The 19,843-nt window shown below is 49.0% G+C and overlaps 1 protein-coding gene across 1 annotated transcript; it reads left to right on the top strand.

The window, feature by feature from the left end:
- Positions 1-10,454: 10,454 nt before the first annotated feature.
- Positions 10,455-18,451, top strand: LOC147412316 (olfactory receptor 10AG1-like). The gene is made up of 3 exons (XM_086481483.1): positions 10,455-10,636; positions 12,180-12,673; positions 17,982-18,451. The coding sequence occupies exons 1-3, from the start codon at positions 10,455-10,457 to the stop codon at positions 18,449-18,451; spliced, it is 1,146 nt and encodes a 381-aa protein (XP_086337609.1).
- Positions 18,452-19,843: the final 1,392 nt, after the last annotated feature.

The raw sequence follows: 19,843 nt of genomic DNA, 5'->3' as shown, positions 1-19,843 counted from the left end.
TACTCAAGGCTTTATCTAAACGAATCTACATCCCTTTCTGGTACAGAGTTGGTGCACACTCCCTGGGAAACTGCTTCCAGCCCTTGACTGTCTTCATGGTCAAAAAGTTTCTCCCTGTGTCTAGTCTGACCCTTTCCTGTTTCAGCCCACTGCCTCTTGTCCTTGTGCCTTGGATCACAGACATGAGCCTCAGTCAGCCACACCGCTGTGTGTTCACCGGAGATCTTTATTCTCAAGGCTGAACAATCCAAGCTCTCAGGCTCTTCTCAAAGCACTTGTGCTCCAGCCCTGACTGCCTCAGTGGCCCTCCACTGAACTTCCTCCAGTTTACCAATCTCTCTCCTTCTCAGGAAGCTGGATGGGGTTTCAAAAGTGCTGAACAGAGGGAGATAATCCCTTCCACTGGCTGTGCTCCTGCTCACAGCCCAGGATGCAGCTGGCTACCTTTGCTGATGGCTCACCTTTTGCCTGTTGAAACCTAAGGACCACCAGAGCCTTCCACAGAGAGCCACTTCCCATGCAGGCAGTCCCTGGCCACTATCATTGCAGGGGCTTAGTCCACTTCAAGGATAGGTCTTTAGCTTCTGTTCCTACTGGCCCATCCTAGCCCATCCAACAAGTTCAGGTTGTTCATCGTGGAGAAGAGAAGGCTCTGGGAAAACTTTCTAGTGGCCTTCCAGTACTTAAAGAGGGCCTACAGGAAAAGTGGGGAGGGACTCCTTACCAGGGGTTGTAGTGATAGGATGAGGGGTAACAGTTTGAAGCTGAAAAGAGGAAGAAGATCTTTACTGTGAGGATGGTGAGTGACTGGAACTGGCTGCCCAGAGAAGCTGTGGCTGCCCCCTCCCTGGAAGTGTTCAAGGCCATCTTAGATGAGGCTTTGAGCAGCCTGGGCTAGTGGAAGGTGTCCCTGCCCATGGCAGGGGGGTTGGACTAGAGGATCTTTAAGGTACCTTCTCACCCAAACCATTCCGTGATTCTCTGATTCTATGGACCCCAGGATGCAGTTTGCCCTCTTGTCTGCCAGGGCACACTGCTGACTCCTGTCGAGCCTGCTGTCGACCAGCACCCCATATCCCTTTCTGCAGGGATGTTCTCCAGCCAGGAGCAGTTCTCCCAGTCTGTACTTGTGCCTGGCATGATTTCACCCCAAGTGCAGAATGCGGCATTCGTTCTTGTTCAACGTGGTGACTCCTCTGGGCCATGGATACAGGTGTTGAGCTGAACAGGGCCCAGGAGGGCTCCCTGTGCAGCACCACGTGTGTCCCAGGATGTGCCCTTGGTGAGTCCATGCTGCCTGCATTTGAAGACGTTCTTCTCTTTCAGGTGCCCGGGAACGTCACCCAGGAGGACTCACTCAAAGACTCACTCCTCACCCAAGGGAGTTTGTACAGCTTGGGGTCCCCTGGTGTCCTGATTTGGGCTAAACCAGAACTAATTCTCTTTTAGTGCTTTAACTTTTTGGTTAAGTCTCCTCTAACTAACGGCACTTTCTGAAACAACAGCTTGTTTTTCCAGACAGTGACTGCTCCCAGCAGTGACAGGGCCTGATGTTTATAGTCAGTACCAAGTAATGGGATGGAGAGAGGCCCTTGCTTAGACTTGTTCTTATAGCGACCAAGGTCACTGCTAAACCTCGTGCTCCATGTTGGGGTGCCGGGAGTGAAAAGGGTCACAAGCACAAAAAAGGTCGCCCCTGCGGGAGGGAGTGAACTGGACAGGTGACCCAAACCTGACCAACAGAGTGTTCCATCCCATATACGTCATATTCAGTATATGCTGAGATATCACAAGGGTCTTTCTCTCTTCTTCGATGGCCAACATCTGAGGAGGACTATGTCTGTCCTTCTGTCATCGTTCTTTATCCGTGCGTGACTGAATCCAGTCCCTGAGTCCAGCTCCTGCATCCCTTACCTGTCTGCTGCCAAGTCCAGCCTGGGACTGCCCCAGTGCCAGCCCTGCGGTGTGGTGGTGACGTATTGTCATCGGGGTGAGGGAGTTGGGCTCGGTATTCGTTTTGTATCTAGTGGTTTATATTTGTACATATATTTTATATTTCATTATTTCCTTATTATTTTATTTTCTTTTATTTTTACTGTTAAATTAAAGCTGTTTCAGCTTTCTTTTCCGAACCATAAAGTCTCTCTCGCTCTTGTTCTCTTTCCTGTTCCCTTTTCGGAGGGGAGAGGTGTGAGTAGAGAACGTCTGTCATGCGTTAGAGGCCAGCCCAGCCTCAAACCGTGACACCAGATTAAATCTACTGGAGGTATTAATCAGAATTTCCTTACATCAATGCAGTGTACCCACACCCTTGAGCAAAAGCAACCCCACAATCAGGTTTGTCTTTTCCTGAGGGAGGAACAACCTCTGCTGTCTTTCCAAAACAGTTCCCAACATGCACTATAGGGACATTATCTCCTTCTACAACAGGCAGGTTTTTGTTTGGGCAGGGCCAGGTCGATCAGTCGATCCTCTGGTATTACCTAGGCAGGTGGCTTCTGCCCAGGCTGCATCCCACCGCTTGTATTTCCCAGCCCCCTTTGCTCTCACTCTTGTCCTTAACAGTCCCTTCTCTTGGTCAATCATTCCAGTGGCTGGTGCGTGACAGGGGATGTGGCACACCCAATCATTGCCACGTTCCCTGGCCCAGGGGCTTCTGAGGGTGTTTCAGAAAGGAATCCTGCTGTCTGCCTCAGGTCTTTCTGGGGTGCCACAGCACTTGCTTTCCAAGGCCCAGGATGGTGTTTTGGGGGGGGGGGGGTTGGGTCACGGGGCATGTTGCCAACCCTCTGGTTGTCACTTCCACCACAGTAAGGACATGGCACTTGCCTTGGCAGGTTCATGGCAGTGTGATATAACCCATCTGTGAGGCCTCTCTGGATTGATATCGCAGCCACCATCCTTCACACCATCGAGGCTTTGCTCGCTTGGCTCACTTGACTATGGTGCATGTGTCACACTCCTGAATAACACCTGCAATGGCTTCAGTGGTCAAGTCCACCCCTTCATCTCAAGCCCATCTGGACATTGAAGCTCTCCCTAGGTGTCCTGACCCTACAGGATTCCACCAAGTTATGACTAGTTAACTCTTGTATTCCCAGTGTCGGTCCACCTGAGCCACTTCTATTGTTGCACCTGGTCTACATGCTTGTTGTGTTGATGTTCCTCAGGGATTTCTCTGTCACTTCCCTTGTTCCTGGTGAGTGACTCTAGCTGCTGAGCTTCCTCATCCTCTAACTCCTGACTGGTGCTCCACCATTCCAGCAGCGCAGCAGTCAGGCACCGCTCTGCTTGCCTGTCTGGCACCTGTTATATTGCTGCATTTCTCCAAGATCTCTCAAGTTCAGTGACCTCATAGTTTTGGTCTCTTTTGGTGATTTTTCTCAATTCTTTCTTCGATATATATCCATGGCAAGGAACAGCTTCATACTTCAACTTGTTCTCCTGCCCTACTAATAGGTGGTACAGACCCGTCCACATTTGTGTGGCTGCTTTTTTACTGCTGGGGTGATTCCTCTACTGAGTTGAGGCTTGGGTTGCTATCTCATCCCTGGTGCCCTCAGGTTTGGTTTGCGTTCCCATCCCAACCATGGTGTTCTCCAGTATTATGTCCATATCACAATCATGGCATGGTGACTTGGTTCTGTATCTTAACCATGCTTTTCTGACAGCACTGAAGAGATAGACACGGACCAAACCCCAGTACAGCCACAGGAGCTGCTGGGTTTCACTGGGGTAGGCAAGGCACCCTTCTGTTAGGTAGTGTGTCCATGCCCAAGTGGGATTACCTGCCTTTTCAGGCTTCAAAGAAAAGGGTTTGGGAGGTGATAACCACCCTAGGCACCTGCCCACACACCCTGACACCCAGGGACTGGCTGCCTCAGGGCATGTCTCAGGATCTCCTCACCAATAACTTGTCTCCTCTGATGCCACAATTCCACATCAGATTGCATACACCTTAGAAGAGAGGAACACTGTTACTGTGTAATTGCTACATCATTATCTCCAGACCCAAGGCATATCACCTCCCCTTATTGAGAAGAACAAGTGTGCAACAAAGAAAAGGACACCTCTGTTCTCCCAAAAGTAACAGATGGATCCACATTGAAGAGAAACACGAGCTGCCAAATGACTTTGCAGGAGTCAATGATGGAAACATAGAATCATAGACTCATGTAATATCTTGGGTTCAGAGGGACCTCAAATTTCACATAGTTCCAACCATCCTGCCATGGCAGAGACACCTCCCACTAGACCAGGTTGCTCAAGGCTCCATCCAACCCTCATCTTGAAGACTTCCAGAGACGGAGGTGGGGCTGACAGGTCTGTAATTACTCGAGTCCTCCTTCTTGCCCTTTTGAAGACTGGAGTGACATTTCTTTTCCTCAGGTAACTCTTCTGCTCCCCAGACTTACCAAAGATGATGGAGAGTGGTCTAGCAATGACTTCTGCCAGCTCCCTCAACACCCGCGGGTGCATCCCATCAGGGCCCATGGTTTTGTGTATGTCCAGCTTCCTCAACTGATCCCTAACCTAGTCCTCATCAACCAATGCAAACTCTTCCTTTGTCCTGACTTCCTCTGGGGCCTCAGGGGTCTGGGGCTCCTGAGGACAGTCTCCAGCAGTATAGACAGATGCAAAGAAGGCATTCAGTATCTCCACCTTCTTTGTATCCTCTGTCACCAGGGCACCCGCCTCATTCAAGAGTGGGCCTGCATTGCCTCTGGTGTTAGTTTTCTCTGCAATGTATTTGAAGAAGCCCTTTCTGTTGTCCTTAACCTCCCTTGCAAGGCTTAACTCCAAGGAGGCCTTAGCTTTCCAAGTTGCCTCCCTGCATCTTCTGACAGCACTCTTACAGTCCTCCCAAGTGGCCATCCACTCGTTCAAAGATCTATAGACTCTCTTCTTCCAATTGCATTTGCCCTTTAGTTCCCTTTTTATACCATGAGTGTCTCCTGCTCCTTTTCTTGATTTAATACCCACTGGGATGCTCAGATCTTGAGCTTAGAAGAATTGGTCCTCGAACATAAACCAACTATTTTGGGCCCATTTACCTTCTAGTACCCTGTCCCATGGGATTATCCCTAACAATTGCTTGAAAAGGCCAAAGTTGGCCCTGCTGAAGTCCATGGTTTTGATCTTGCTTGGTATTCTGTTCCTACCACACCAGATCCTGAACTCCACCATCTCATGGTCGCTGCAGCCAAGGCTGCCCTCGACCTTCACCGCTTCAACCAGACCCTGCTTGTTAGTGAGTAGGAGATCCAGCAGTGCTCCCCTCCTAGTTGGCTCATCCACCAATTGCATCAAGAAGTTATCATCGATGCACTGGAGGAACCTCCTGGACTGTGAATGGCTGGCTCTGTAGGCCTTCCAGCAAGTATCTGGGGAGTTAAAATCCCCCATGAGAAGCAGGGCCTGTGATTGTGAGGCTGCTGTCAGCTGCCTGTAGAAGGTCTTGTCAACTTCCTAATCCTGATCTGGTGGCCTGTAACAGACACCCACAACTGTATCTCCCATGCTAGCCTGCCCCTTGAGTCTCACCCAAAAACACAGCTCGCTCCTCATCCACCCCTGGCCAGAACTCCATATGTTCTAGTTGCTCTCTCACGTAAAGAGTGACTCCACCACCTCGCCTTGTTGGCCTGTCTTTCGCTATAGCGGGAAAACATCAGGAAAGCTCCTGAACACTAAGATCTGCTGCTGGCTGGTCCTGACTCGAAGCAGCTGATCTCAGTGACTGATGTTTAATATGTTAAAGTTTCTTCTTGAGAAAATGTCATGTCATTTTCTGTGTAAGCAGAGTGTGGATTTCTGTATCTGCGTTTCTCTTTGTAGGGACTGGAGCTGTTGCTGACAGTATATGTTTCCTGAAATCCTCGAGTGTCAGGTTTTATTGGTTGTGACTTTTCAAGACTACTCTAAACATTCTATTAAACTGAGGTGGCTACTTGTTTACAGTTTCTTCATGCCTTTGTGGGGAAGAGATGGATCCCCGGAATCAGAAAACATGGAGGAAGACTCTGCCTTTTTCAGTGTCAGCTTGTTTCTCAAATCTCAATAGCATGAAAGATTTGTCAGCTTTATTTTGTAATGCTTTTTAATACATTGGAACTCTGTGCGTGTTCTGATTGGTAGTACAGCGCGTTTTTAGCCTTAGTTCTTCCATCCAGAAGTTGTCAAATTGAGGAGTCATAGAGGAGGTTACAGGCAGGACCTTAATCATTCCTCACTATGCAATCTTTCATCCTAGTCAGGTGTCCACTTCTTGTGGAATTTCTGCGTTTGTGGGGCGTGTAACAGTGGTCAGCTCGTAACCTTTGGAGTGAATCACTGACATGTGACGCACAGCAATGAAGTAAAACATCCCTTGAGCTACCTGAAGAACTATCTGGGGGAAAACTCATCCCCATGACTGCTCGGAAGAAGCTGCGGTTGGCTGGGGCAGACGTGGTAACCGTCTCTGTAAGGAAGGGTCAGTGTCAAAAGTGCAAGTGTAGCATTCCCCACCTCTTGTTTTTTGAGTGAGGTGGTGTAAGTAAACTACACTCACAGCTCAGACATGAAGGCTTTTATTGGCTAGAACAGGCTTCTGGAGGGCTAAAGTACTCCATTGGTCGCTTAGAGCCGCCAGACTCTCTGGAGTGCTCTGAGGTTCCTTTGTGGTAGGAAAATTAAGAATATTTGGGTCAGTGCTACCCCTGCTGTTCTTGCTTCACATTAAAACAGGATACTAAGCTAAATGGGTCGTGATGGGCGACGTCATGGGTGGCTGCACAGGTGACAGGTCAAGAGCAGCCCCTGCCTTGTGCAGCTCCTTCAGCTGTCCCTGATGGCTCAGGAGGTGATAGGCCAGGAGTAGGCAGTAGGATTGTGCTGCTTCTGATGGTGTGACTTCAGGGTTTGTGTCAGTTCCAGCAGGAGCAGGCAGTTGGCTTGTGCAGGTGCTTATGATGTCATCTGTGCCTGAGCAGGAGATAGGGCAGAAGCAAGGTCCTGACAGGTGGAGGTGCCTGTGATGTCCAGGGGGTTGAGGAAATGGGAGGCCAGGAGGCAGCCCCTGGGTTTGCAGCTGTTGCTGAGGTCCCAGGTGCCTGGGGAGTTGGGAGAGCAAGAGCTTGCAGCTGGGTTGTGCAGGGGCTTGGGATGGCCATGGTGGCTGAGGAGGTGTGAGGCCAGGGGCCAGCTGGGTCTTTGCCAAAGCCATGGTGATCTTCCTCTGCAACTGCATTACCACTACTCTGCCTGTCACATGCTGTATTTGATTTCTCTGCCTTTTCAAGTATTTTCTCCTGTCCTGATAAAATGACCATTTCTAAAGTCATCTTTTCAGATGTCAACTGCCCAGGCAAAGGCCTTTTCCATCATTCTCCACTTTTCTCCTTCAGACACCTCTCACCTATGCAGCTGCTTTGAGCTTCAGGGGCTAAAAGATTTCAGTAGTCTAGTTTTCTCTCGCCAGCTCTTTCATTATGTTTATACCTACCTTTTTGTATCTATCGATCTAACGCATTTCTCACTGGATTATCCCTTGTCGAAAGGCGACCTCATTAGAGACACCTTGTACTTAGCACACGGTTGAGGAGTGTGTTTTATTGTTGATGAGACTTGGTCATGCTTTACTTTCCTTGTCTTGCCCGTGGGAGAAATCCTTCTGTGCCTGTGTGCAGGCAGTTCTCTAAGGAAAGCAGGTGGGAGATGGTGCAATGGAGATGTAACAGTTGTCTGCAGACTTGAGTGGAGAAGTCTGAGGCAAGACAGGAGGTAAATCCCTGTTGGCAAAGACAGCAATGGGGAGGTAGAGGAGGTGAGGAGCAAAGCTGACCATAGATTCAGACCTCAAGGGACTGCTGTTCCTAGCTGTCCAGAGCTCCTGAGGAGACACTCTGCATCACAATCAGTTGCAGAATGCTACTATCATTTCTTCTCTAAACTGAAAATTAAATAAAAATACACTTTAAAATTAATTTTAATTAGGTGCAATTTTCAATTTTCATCTGTAAGTACATTCTGAAAGGATTCCAATTAGCTACAGAAATCTTGAAGACTTGAAAAAAAATTAAAGACAGACAAATATCTCCTTAGGGCTTTCTTTCTTTTAAGGAGGCCCGTGGGGTATTTGGCCTTAAGTGAAGAAATCTCAGCTACTGAGAGGAGACTGAGCAAACTGCTTGTCCTAGGTTACAGTGTAAAATGTGCCAAAAGGAAAAAAAAAAGTATTCTATTACCATCTTCAGGAGCTGTTGAGACCAGGTGGGGTGGTGCTGCCTGCCTCCCCCCTCTGGACTATCTCCTGTTCATGGGCACAACAATGCCTTATCTCCTGACCCATCGATAACTCGTTCCTGGACTATCTCCTGTTCATGGCCCATCAAGGAACTGCCTCACGACTCCCCATCCCATTGTGAGATGCTCCACCCGGGGCGGGGGGGGGGGGGGGGGGGGTTGGGGGCGGGGAAGGAGCCAAGCAGTCCATGCCAAATAAAAACGGAGATTTCGAACACCCTAGCAGCCTTTCTTCCACTGGATTCCCAGAGGAGCTTTTCCCCCCACTGGAGTTCCAGAGGACAAGAGCTACCTACCTACCACTGGACCTTCGGAGGAAGACCAGACCCTTTTACCTGATTGCTGCTTCCACAGAACTACATCCATCGCTTCAGGAGGACTGCAGCCAGCATCTTATCGGACTGCTACTGCCACCCTAACAGGGTGTCAGGTTGTATTCCTGACTCTGTCAGTGTAAACCAGGGGATTGTTTGGTTTTTCCCTGCCTTGTGTTTTATATATATATATATATATATATATTAGTAAAGAACTGTTATTCCTGTTCCCCATATCTTTGCCTGAAGGCCTGTTAATTTCAAAATTATAATAATTTGGAGGGAAGGGGGTTGCACTTTCCATTTCAAGGGAGGCTCCTGCCTTCCTCCGCAGACACCTGTCTTTCAAACCAAGACAGCGTCCCATGGAACCAGGGGTACTCGGAGAGGGGGTGCTCCAGGGGGTCCATCTGGTGCCTGTACTTAACCGGCAAGGCACGCAACATTTCCAAGTCCTCCTCTTCCCGAGCCTTGTGGCGAACTTTGTCCCATATCTCAGGGGAATAGATAGTACATGAGTCCACTCCGGGGACTGCGACTGTGACCCACTTCAAGATACGCTTAAGTTAGGACTCAATTTTGGCCTCTCTCTCCTGCATAATTTGTTCCAATTCACTTTTTAAACTATTGAGATTCTTGCTTTGTTTATCCAGCTGCTTCTTCAGTTTATTTAGCTCTTCATGACAGTCTTTTCCTCTGTAGACACAGAGGTACCCATTATGCACCATTGCTCACCCCTGTCCTGCAGAGAAGATCAATGTGACTTCATGATCCTGCTTCCTTTCATGACCCTGGGGAGTTCAACGGGGTTGCCCCTGGATCAGCTACTCCTTAAGTTATGTTCCCAGCCGCTCATGTTTTTTCCTAGGTGATTACCTGTACGGACGGCAGCTCTCAATCCACTGCTTTATTTGTTCTGCTGGGCTTTCCACCGGTCGCTCACTGCCGCAATTCAAGTCCCTGTTTGGGTGCAATTTGTGGAGATTGAGGGCACGGACTCTGATCGAGAGTGAATCGAAGACCTTTATTGTTTGCTACAGCATCATTATATACATTTCTCTACTAGTATACACGCCACTAAGTAAGCTATAATTGGTGTACAGGCATTGTCCACAGGCCACTACCTCTAGCCCCATTGGCTGCTGTCCTGCAGGTTTGTGTTCTTCTCATGTCTAAGGGTCTGCACCTGTTCACTTCCCTGTTCTCTTCCTTTACTCTTGTTCAAGGCTCAGGGCAGGAGCTGCCTGAATCCTGTTACCTCCTTCCATCCCTTCTCTCCTTTAAAGCCACCACACCAGCAGCAGCACATACACAGCTGGGAAGACAGCGAGTCCCATCCCTTTCCCCTCTCAGGCTGATCTGGGGTGAAGGTCATGAGGGGGCCTTGCATCCCCTGCAGCATCAACCCATGGATTTGGTTCACTTTGGTCCTTCCCCCTTACATGTTTGTCCGTCCTGTGTTGCAGACTAAGAGATCTCTGTGGCTGCTCACGAGCCGCAGACATTCTCTGTCTTCCTGGGCACTACTGAGTTTAACCAATGTGTTGCGACATGTTTCAATGGCTGCAGGGCCATTTGCAAGCCCTCGCATTGCTCTTGTCTTTGCCAACTCCTGCTTGTGCTCCGTGCTTGTGTTCACCTGCTGGGGAATGGCTCCTCTGTCCATGCTCAGCCTCACCATCTTGTGTGCCACCAGACCCTCTGTGCCCCGTGCAGAGACTGCTTATTCTGGGTCATCATCCCTTTGCTGAGAGGAGCCCACATGGACACCAGCTGCTATGAACCAGGAGCGTTGCTCTCTCCTCCGCTGTGCTGCTGAGCTCCTTTACATGGACTGCTGTGGTTTATGCCTCCATGATAGGCACCATCCTGAGGATAACCTCTGTGCAAAGCCACAATAAGGCCTTCTTCACCTGGATATCCTTTGCCTGCACATCCTCAATTTCTTTACTCCGTATTGCATATGCTGGCTGCGTGTTTGATGATGCAGGGCCTGAACAGAATCTGTCTGCAAACCTGCAGGTTCCCCTAAGGAGGTGCCTTCAGGAGAAGAATAATTTTAGATAATTTAGGTGTCACCCAACAGAGTAAGAAGACACCAGCCTTTGAGTGTGTTAACTGACCTAGAAATGGAAACTGAGACAGCCACCTCTGATTCACCGATTCACCACGCTCAAACTGCTGGAGGTGACTGAGCTTGAACTTTTGCTCAAATGCAGCCAGTGTTTTAACCTCAGAGAGTTTTCCAGATGAACCCAGTGCAGAGCTTCCCCTGTGCCAGACTACAGGCAAAGAACAAGCCGGGCATTTTTATATATAAGACTAGCCTGAGCCCCAAGCTGAAATGTCGTGCCAACGTGGAGCACCACCCTATGCTGAACTTCCCATTTTGCTCCTTGCCTAATGCTACCCATTCTGCCCTGGGACAGAGCCTGAGAGGACAACACAGCCTGTGGAGAAGTTTTGTTTCACTGCTTCAAACTGACCAGCTCCTCCCCTCGCTCTCCTCCCTTGCGTTGTGAATCATCCTGTGTCTGGGGTCATTAGCTCTGCTCCTTTCTATGTCTAAAAACAATGGTAAAGATGAAGGGAAAAGCATTGGTTGTTATTGTATATACTATTCTTGTGCTTCCTTCTGTTAGATGCATATTTTGAGTTTAAAAAATAATGACTTAGTACATCAGAGATTTGAGACTTGAACGGTGAGTGTCACCGACTTTGCTGCAGGTGCCTGTGAGAACTTGTTTCCCAGAGGCTCCCTCTATACTCAATGGAGACAAGAGAAAACACTAGAGGCTGGGTCCTCCCAGCCTATATCTGGCATGCAAAAGAAAGCTTACAAATCTCTTCCAGACACCTTGCTTTGCCTTTAGGTCAGGACATTTGAGGGTAATAGCAATGAGCAGCTGTTTGGAAACAACTGCATTTCAGTGCAGGCGGATGTCAGATGAGACTGTGTGGAACCACAGAAAATTTCAGTCACTATTTAGAGTACTAAGGAAGACAAGCCAGACTTGGTCCTTGTTCCCCCTTCCCACCCCTGTCCTCTCCTGAAGAAACAGAGAACAAGAAGCCATGGAAGAAAGTGGGGGATTACGGAAGAGATACTTGATAGTACTTATTTTTAAATCAACAGATTCTTAGTGATTCCTAGCCCAAAAAGGCAAGTATGGAAAAACAGAAAGAACAGCTTTCAACATACAGATTTGATTTGATTTCATTTGTTTTGATCGTTTAGTATTTGTGCAATAGAAGAGGAGAGTTTGGCACATAGGTGTGACAGATGTTTGGTGGATTTGGGATTACCAAGGAATGGAGTGAAATAGCTAACAGCCTCTTTAAAGTGTGTTCTGGAGAAAGAAATCTTTCGTGAGTGTTTGGAAAGGGTAGAAAAGAGACAACAAATTCTGTGAGGACTCCCACTGAAATGCGAAACAGAAAAATTTAGGTGGGAGAAATGCTTGAAGGACTGTCTCTGTCTGTGTCATATAGGAAGACTGCAAGAAAGGAAAGCAGCAGAGAAGGAAGGACAGAACTTTTCACCCAGATGGTGAAATTATCACACTTGTTTTTTTCCAGGTTCCTGTCTCGTCAGGATGAACTGAAATTGAGCACAGGACCAGAAAATGAAACTGCAGTTACTGAGTTCATCCTAGAGGGTTTCTCGGGGCTTGATCAAAGACTACAGCTATTTCTCTCTCTGGTCCTTCTGCTCATCTACCTGACAACAGTGATGGGGAAAGCGACCATCATTTTCCTGGTGTGGATGTATCACCGCCTGCAAACCCCCATGTACTTTTTCATCAGCAACCTGTCCTTCCTGGAGATCTGGTTTACATCCTCCACAAGCATCAAACTCGTTGTGGTCCTGGCATCTGGTAGGAGAAGAATCTCACTAAGCAGCTGCTTTGCCCAATCCTACTTCTATTTTGCCCTGGGCTGCACAAAGTTTGCTCTTCTGGTTGTCATGTCCTTTGACCGCTATGTTGCCATCTGCCAGCCTTTGTGTTACGCTGCCATCATGAAGCCCCAGCTCTGCATCCGCCTGGTTGTTGCTGCTTGGGTCACAGGCATCATACCCATGAGTTACCGTCTGGTCCTCCTCTATGCACTGATTTTCTGTGGCTCTAACAAGATCCACCATTTTTTTTGTGACAACTCCCCCTTATTCAAATTGTCCTGCTCTGACACCAGCCTGCTTTGGAAACTAGACTCTTTTTTATTACCCTGTGTCGTACTGGGTTCCTTATGTTTAACTCTGGCATTTTACATGGGCATCCTTCTCTGTATTCTACACCTTCCAGAGCCTCTAGGAGGAAAAAGGCTTTTACTACATGTTCTTCCAGGTCACCACCTTGGCCATTGCATATGGGAGCTGCGTTGCTCTCTACGTGTGTCCTTCAGAAGATGTTTCCTTGGAGACAAACAGAATCGTAGCTTTGCTGAACACTGTCCTGTACCCATTCTTAAATCCATTTGTCTACAGCCTTAGAAACAAGGCTGTGATGCTGGCCCTGAACAAAGCCATTGCCTGTGCAACAGTACAGCTTTTCCCCTCATCATGATGCCTTTCCGGACAGCGATTCCAATGACCTGCTGTCACATCTTAAATAATATCAGTGCATATGAATGTGACCTGCAAACACAGATGCCTTGGGAGGCTGATGTTCTTGTGGGAAAGAACAAGTTGTCCCAGCTCCTACCAGGGCTGCCCTGGGAGAGCCATCAGCCCCATTGTCTAGGTGTGAAACCCATCAAGATGAGTCACTGAGAGCAGCTTCCTGGATCACCACTTGGGCTAAGGGGACTGTTGCCTGGAGGTGTAGGATACCTTTTGGGATGCAGGGCAGGAGCATTTTTGGATTGCACGGGACTTATTATGGGAAGTTTAGGGGAGGACCCCGACAAGTATAACCTGTTCTGTCTTCTCATTAAACTTTATTTCTAACTCTTTCCTGGGTGAGTCAATCTCTCCTCTGTGTGAATCTATGAACACAGGGCTGTGAGTGTAGCAACTGGAGCAGGACCAGGGCATCAGACAGGCTTTGTGTTGTTTGTGCCAGCAACTGAGAGACCGGAGTGACTGGAGGTCAGAGTTTGTGTGTGGGTGTGTGTGTGAGACTTAGGTGGTCTGTACCAGCACCTAGAATGGGACTGTAGCCTCAGGGGCTCATGCTGAGGAGACTGAGTGTCAGACCCCAGGTGCTGGAGGGATCCGTCCTGTACAGGTATGTCTATAGAATAGAATGGTTCAGTTGGAAGGGGCCTACAATGATCATCTAGTCCAACTGCCTGACCACTTCTCTTCTCACCAAAAGATAAATCATGTCCTTAAGGGCATTGTCCAAATGCCTCTTAAACACTGACAGGCTTGGGGTGTTGACCACCTCTCTAGGAAGCCTGTTGAAGGGTTTGACCAATCTCTTGTTAAAGAAATACTTCCTAATGTCCAGTCTAAACCTCTCCTGGTGCAGCTTGGAACCATTCCCACATGCCCTGTCACAGGATATCAGGGAGGAGAGCTCAGCACCTCCCTCTCCATGTCCCCTCCTCAGGAAGCTGTCGAGAGCAATGAGGTCACTCCTCAGCCTCTTTTTCTCCAAGTTACACAAACCCACTCTCCTTAGCCGTTCCTCATAGGACATGCCTTCCAGCCCTGCCACCAGCTTTGTTGCCCTCCTCTGATCACCTTAAGTATCTTAACATCCTTGAAAATTGTGGGGCCCAGAAGTGCACACAGTAGTCAAGGTGAGGCCACACCAACGCTGAACAGAGTGGGATAATCCCCTCTTTGGGCTGGCTGGTTCTACTTTGTTTGAAGCACCCCAGCTTCCAGTTTGCCCTCTTGGCTGATGGGGAACCTTGGTGACTCCTGTTGAGCCTGCTGTCAACCAGCACCCCCAGATCCCATTCTGCATGGCTGCTCTCCAGCCACTCCTCTCCCAGTCTACACTTGTGACTGGTGTTCTTTCATCCCAGGGGTCAAATCTGACATTTGTTCTTGTTAAACACGGTGACTCCTCTGGGTCATGGATACAGGTATTAAATTGAACAGGACCCAGGAAACGTCTGTGTGTTCCCCACGGATGTCCCAGTATGTATCCTTGCTAAGTCCATACTGCCTGCATTTGGACACATTCTTCTCTTTTAGGTGCCCAGGAATGTCACCCAAGAGGACTCTAATTGATGGCACACTCCTCACCAAAATGAGCTTTTAGAATCATAGAATCATGAATAGATTTGGTTGGAAGGGACATTCAATGGTCAACTAAAGACACTGAAATCATTTAGTCCAAACCCCAGCTGAGGCAGAGCCAGCTGGAGCAGGTTGCTGAAGACCTGGTCGAGGTCAGTTGATGGAGACTCCACCAATCTACTGGGGCACTCTGTTCCAGTTGTTGACCACCCTTCCAGTCAAAAAGCATTTACCTGTTTCAGACAGAATTTTGTGTCCATATATCTGTGTCCATCACCCCCTTGTCACTGGGAACTTCCAAGAAAAGTTTGGCTCCCTGGTCTTCATGCCCTCCCATCAGGTATTCCTATACATTAATAAAATCCCTCCAAGCTTCCTTCTCCAGACAGAACAGTCCCACAACTCTCAGCCTTAACACCTATGAAAGCTGCTCCAGTCCCTTAAACCAGCTCTGTGGCCCTTTGCTGGACTTGCTTTAGTAGATCAGCAACTTCCTCGCCCTGGGCAGCCCAGCACTGGACACAGCACTCCAGGTGTGGCATCACCAGTGCTGAATGGAGGGGAAGGGTCACCTCCCTCCACCTGCCAGCAACGCTTTTTCTAATGCAGTTTTAACCTAATGTTTCTCTACCCATCGAGACTGGAATGGCCTGACTTGGGTAGAAGAATATTGAGGGAGACCATGTCAAGGGTTGGGCTGAAGCTGAGGCAAATGGCAGCCACTTTTTATCTCCTCATGCACAAGTGCAGGCTGTCAGGTTGTTGAGGCACGAGTGACCCTTGGAGAGTCCATGTTGACAGTTACTCTCTCTCAGGTGCTCAGAACTGTCACCCAAGAGGACTCTCATTGATGTCACACTCCTCCCCAGTGTGAGCTTGTACAGTCTGGGGTTCCCTGGGATGCACTTTCGGCCTCTTTCAAAGACGGATGTTTGTCCTCTCTCAGAAGAGACCTCTGCCAATCCCATGACCTTTCCAAAGGGATATTCCAAAGAAATATCCATCTTCCCCTGTGAGTTCACTAACACTGTTCTTCCTTTTCTATGGTGGATCTAATTTCTTCAATCTTTCAGATATTTGCACCTGTTCAGGATACAATGACCACTTCTGAAGTCATCTTTTCAGATACAGACTGTCCAGATCATTACTCTGTGGTTTCCTCCTCCCCTTAATCTTTGCTCATTCAGATGCCTCTCAACTATGTTGCTGTTTTGAGCTTCAGGCAGTAAAATCTTACATGTCTTTCAACAGTCTAATTGTGTCCTTAGCCAACTCTTTCATTGTCTTTATTCCTAATTATCTTGTATGCACCTACTGTAGATATTTCTCCTCAGATTATCGCTAGTAGAAAGTTCAACATCATTAGAGACAGCTCGGACAGAGCATATGCTTGCAGAGTGTGTTTTATTGTTCATGAAACTTCATCATGCCTCACTGTTCTCTACACATCAGGAAAGTTCTTCTGTGCCCGTGTGCAGCAAGGTCTGTCAGGAGAGCAGGCGGGAGATGATACAATGGAGCTGTAACATCCAGCTGCAGACTGCAGTGCAGAAGGCTGATGTCACAAAAGGTGATGCAGGTTCCAGGGGACAATGAGGAAAATGATGGGGTTGGGGAGATGAGGAGCAAGGTTGTCCATACAGTGTCAGACCTCAAAAAAATGCCTTTCTGACCAGTCTAGACCTCCTGAGGAGACCCTTGGGATCATTAGCACTTGGAGAATGCTGCTCTAACACCTTCTCTGAAATAAAAGGCAGAAGGTGTAAAAGGTGTAACCCTTTAAAAAAAAAATAATTCTTAGATACACTTTGAAATCTTCCTCCTGAACTACACTATGAAATAGCTCCAGTTATCTGTGCAAGTTTTGAAGTCTTGAAGAAAATGACAAGGTAAACAGCTCATTAGGGCATTTGGGGCTCATTCCATGACTCTCAGGTACTGAGAGAAGTCTGAAGAAACCTCTGCTGAAGTCAAAGTCAGAAGCAAAGCCCAGAAGTCCCTTGAAGCCCTGACTGGGCCCCCTGAGGGCCCTTACTGATAAAGCCTCCCCAGGGCCTCCTTAGAGCAGATCACTGGAGGCCATGCTTGCAGGCAGGCCAAGGCCCTGTGCAGGTGGTTGGAATGCTGAGAAACCCCTTTACTTTGCTTTAGGAAGCAGAAAGGCCAAGCCTTGGTACCCTCAGGCCCTGGGAAGGCACATCCTGACACCCTCCAAGTTCCATCTCACCAGCCTCGCTGGCAGAGGCAACTGCTCTAGCCAAGAGGACCAAGACCTCAGGCCTCTTAGACCTTTCAGCTTTCTACAGCCCTTGGCCATCTCTCCTGCAGGCTGTCCTGCCCTGCCCTAAGCCTGCACCTGTTTCCCTTCAGGCTCTTGACACTCTTCTTGCTTTCCCACCCAGCTCTCACCCCACCATTTCTACACCTTCCCTCATGTCTCTCCACTCTTGCTGGCCATTCCTTGAAACACAGAGCCACAGGCTGATACAGACGTCCTCTGGGGGACATCTTGCACCGCAAGGCTACCTCTGTGAGACATTTATTTTGTTCTCCCCTCCAGTCTGAACCTTCTAAGTTGCAGTTTGTGGAGGTTTCCTTCTCTTCCCACTACCAAGAATACCTCCGTCAGCTCTGAAACCACCCTTCAAGCAGGTGCACGCTGCTCCTGTAGTGCCCTGAGCCTCCACTTCAGCAGGCTAAAGAAGCCCAGAACCTTCATCCTCCCTACACAGGCTCCAAACACCACCCTGTCAGATCTCCTTGGCAGGCTTTCTGTTTCCTCTCCATTCCTCCAGGCAAGGCAGCCCCAAAGCCAGACTCTGGTAATCCACATGTGGCCACAGCAGTGCTGAGCCAAGGGGGATTACAGGTCCCTTGCCTGGGTGGCCACGCACCCCCTAACGTAGCCCCGTCTCTGCAGTCCCATCTGTAGCTGGCCTTACACACGGTGAGCGTGTACCACCAGCTCATATGGCATCCCTCGTAGTGCCCAGGACCTCCTCCTCAGGGTCTTGGCTGTGCTGCCCAGCTGTATTTTCTGGTTTTGTGGGGCAGCATCACATGCCTTCTCCTTGTTGCCATGGCCCACGACTGCTGCATAGCCCTCTCTGACCCCCTGCAATATGCCGTTGTCACGAGCAGGGGTCTCTGCATCAGGCTGGTGGTGGGGTTGTGGCTGACTGTTTTACCAGTGCAAGTAGGACAGACCCACCAGGTGTTCATTTTCCCCTTCTGTGCATCTTGTCACCTTCACCACTTTTTCTGTGACCTCCCCCCTCTGCTGGCACTGGCCTGTGCAGACACTTTCTGGAACCAAGGGATGCTGTACACCATCATCCTGGCATTCGGAGTCCTTCCCTTCTCCTTCATAGTTGTGTCTTACGTTAAAATTACCAGGGAAACTCTGAAAATACCGTTGGCCTTGGGCAGACACAAAGCCTTTTCCACCTGCTCTTCCCATCTCTGGGTGGTGACGCTCTGCTATGGCTTGGCCACAGTTGTCTACTTAAAGCAACGGTCAAGGGATTCCATAGGCACCAACAAATACCTTGCCCTGCTTTACACAGTTGTGACCCCCATGTTTAACCCTGTCATCTATAGCCTGAGGAATAAGGAAGCGAGAATTGCCTTGGAGAGACTCCTCTGGACAAAGTGATACTATAGAATATGCAAAAGAGTCCCAAATAGTACCAGAACTCTCCCTGGGGTACGTGGTGGCCTGAATAAAGCACCCCATACTTGCTCCAACAAAACCCTGTGTCCAACCTGGCTTTCATCCTCCTCAAGACGGGGAAAGGTCTCCTGAGGCCCTCCCGTTATGCCATGCCCCACCATGGCATCTTTGTACTCCAGAGCATCTTCAGTGTCCCTCTATAGCTTGACGCCAGTAGCTACTTCAAGCTGTGCCTGACAAACCACACATTAAAGGGAAATCGTCAAGGGATGGGCAGGGGTCAATGAGGCCGAGGGTGAAACAACCGATGAAGAGATGACTACTCTCAGGGCTGAGAAATTGCTTGCTAGACGTCACGGACTATCTACGGTGTGCTTGTGTGGAATCAGCTGTAAAAAGTTAAGACATGAAAGTCATGTTCCCCTGCTATGATCTCATCCACGGGGTTGTGTGATGTTTTCTAACTTGACATAAAGAATAAAAAAACCCCAATCACCAGGGGAACAGTGCAGCACTGGAATAGACCTCTGGAGTTTGTGTTGGTTGTGCTTTAACCCCAGCTGGCAAGGTTTCCCGGCAGGGACTCTCCAGTATTCACCACAGCCACACACGTCCTTGGGGCAGTTGACCTTCTGGCACTCACGAGGGGAGGCAGCTCAGGAACACGTGTGTCTGCTAGAACCGAGGCTCCAAATTCTTCTTTGCAGTCGGGGGCTAAGGCTGGATCGAGCTGCACCTACACTCCTCTTGGAGAGGAAGTTTAGAAAGTGAGGGGGGCCTGTCTGGACCTCACGATTCAGCGGTGGGTCTTCCTGGACTCTTCTAAAATACAGGGAGGAATCTCCTTCACCTGACCTGAGGGAAGGGATTCAGCTGTCTCAAGGGAGGCATGTCATCCTGGGTCTGTAGTCCCCAGGGCTAAAAGAGGAGTTAGCTCCATCCCATGCACACCACAAACCCGCAGGAGGGGGGATCCCTCTTGCCTCAGTTCAGACGTGCAAAAGATAGGCTCCTGCATGTGAGCTCCTTGTCTCAGCTCCCTTGCTCGTTACTGGAAATGGAGGGCAGGAGGAAGGTGCTCAGGCACAGACACTTGGTGACAGATTTTGTGCCAGAGGTGACCAAGCTGCATGCTGGTAACTGCAAGCTCTGATGGAGCAGTTCCTAGGCACAGGGCAGCATCTGGGGGCATCTTCTTAGAGGCTGGTGGGAAATTCCGTTGGCTAACTTAAAAGACAGAAGGTGCCCACAGGTAAGACCACTGAACCTGTAACTATTCCCTATGTCCAGGGCATCCTCTAGAGGTATTCAGCTGATCAAATGGAGCCATGTGGCACAGGCAGAGCCAAGTCTCTCTCTTTCTCTTCTCCATCA

The sequence above is a fragment of the Leptosomus discolor genome, unplaced genomic scaffold (assembly GCF_034619465.1).
Source record: "Leptosomus discolor isolate bLepDis1 unplaced genomic scaffold, bLepDis1.hap2 HAP2_SCAFFOLD_31, whole genome shotgun sequence".
Lineage (NCBI taxonomy): Eukaryota > Metazoa > Chordata > Aves > Leptosomiformes > Leptosomidae > Leptosomus > Leptosomus discolor.
Note: the sequence above shows the minus strand (reverse complement) of the source record. Positions and strands in the feature narration are given on the sequence as shown.

Excerpts from the sequence above, each read along its gene's own strand:
- LOC147412316 (XM_086481483.1), top strand. The coding sequence starts at position 10,455 with ATGATAGGCACCATCCTGAGGATAACCTCTGTGCAAAGCCACAATAAG. Across the intron at positions 10,637-12,179 it reads CTGCAGGTTCCCCTAAGGAG|GTTCCTGTCTCGTCAGGATG; the intron begins GTGCCTTCAGGA and ends GTTTTTTTCCAG. Across the intron at positions 12,674-17,981 it reads TGCTGCTTGGGTCACAGGCA|TACCAGTGCAAGTAGGACAG; the intron begins TCATACCCATGA and ends GGCTGACTGTTT.